At 43.7% G+C, this 1,443-nt stretch overlaps 1 protein-coding gene across 1 annotated transcript; it reads right to left on the minus strand.

The window, feature by feature from the left end:
* LOC125361704 (olfactory receptor 2AG1-like) lies at positions 1-1,064 on the minus strand. Its single transcript, XM_048360285.1, has one exon. It carries the CDS (start codon positions 958-960, stop codon positions 1-3), a length of 960 nt encoding a protein of 319 aa, XP_048216242.1. The 5' UTR covers positions 961-1,064.
* Positions 1,065-1,443: the final 379 nt, after the last annotated feature.

Below are 1,443 nucleotides of genomic sequence, written 5' to 3' on the forward strand. Positions count from 1 at the left end.
CTAAACACTGGAATGTGAAGAAAGGATATATTTCCCAAGGACTCTCTTCAAAGCCCCCATGACCTCCTTATTTCTCAGGCTGTAGATGAGGGGGTTCATGGCTGGGGTGACAATTGTGTAGAAAAAAGAGAGGATATTGTCTCGTTTGGGACTATGGAAGGAAATGGGAAAGACATACATGACCATGGCAGACCCATAATATAATCCAACCACTGTCAGGTGGGAAGAGCAGGTGACAAGGGCTTTCTTCCTTCCCTCATTTGAGGGCATGTGGAGCACAGTGAAGAGAATTAGCATGTAGGAGACCAGAATGGCAGAAAGTGGGGGAATAAGGAACATCACACCCATCACATACACCCAGAGTTCGTAGGTGGAGGTGTCTGCACAGGCCAACTTCAGCAGAGGAGCGATCTCACAGAACAGATGTTTAATCATCCGGCCTTTGCAGAAGGGATAGTGCATAATGTGAATGGTATATGCCAGGCCACTCACAGAGGCAAGGATCCATGATATGGTCACCATGTTCCAAAGGACACTTGGTCTCATGAAGATCATGTAGTTCAGGGGATGACAAATAGCCACATACCTGTCATAGGCCATAAATGCTAGAAGGAGAGCCTCTGCTCCACCCATAATCAGTTCCAGGAACATCTGAAGGGCACAGCCTACAAAGGAGATGGTGTTATCTCCGCGCAGGAAATCTGTGATAGCCTTGGGGTTGATGCTTGATGTGAGGAGAAGGTCAATGAGAGAGAGCTGCCTAAGTAGGAGGTACATGGGCACGTGGAGTCTCACATCCATTGTGATGACAAAGAGCAGTAGTCCATTGCTGGTCAGGGCCAGCATGTACAGGACTGTCATTGTGACACAGAGCAGCTCGGGAAACTCACTGTCATTCAGAATGCCCACCAAGATGAAGCCGCTTCCCAAGGTAGAGTTCCAGAGCTCCATTCTGTGCATAGAATCAGGCCTGTAGAGGAAGCCTTTCGAAGTGATTTTGGTCAATATTTGAGTAGACTGGGAGAGCTAACAGAAGTCTCGTAGAGTATCTTTCAATTCCCTATGTTCCCTCTGTGCTTTCTGATTTTTCTCAATGTTTTCGGTGAAATATAGTGATCTTTGAGTTCAATGAGTTACACACATGTTGATAACTACTAACCATTAAGTGTGTGTGTGATGAAATAGAATACATCAGGGTAGACATCTTCATAAAGAAAATCATCCCTTGTATAATGAAAAATGCTATAAAATGGTATAAAATCTAATTGTTTCCATGTTTAAAATGTACTTATTAGTGTAGCTCATTTTTAAAATCATGTTCATAAAAAATTCTGCCATTTTCTTCCTTGACCCAATGTCTACCTTTACTTTCTCATCTTCAATTTTTTTAGCTTCCTCCACACAGGAATCTCTGGTCAACTTGACCTCAGGTAGCCATCAGAT

This window comes from Perognathus longimembris, chromosome 13, assembly GCF_023159225.1.
Source record: "Perognathus longimembris pacificus isolate PPM17 chromosome 13, ASM2315922v1, whole genome shotgun sequence".
Classification (NCBI taxonomy): Eukaryota; Metazoa; Chordata; class Mammalia; order Rodentia; family Heteromyidae; genus Perognathus; species Perognathus longimembris.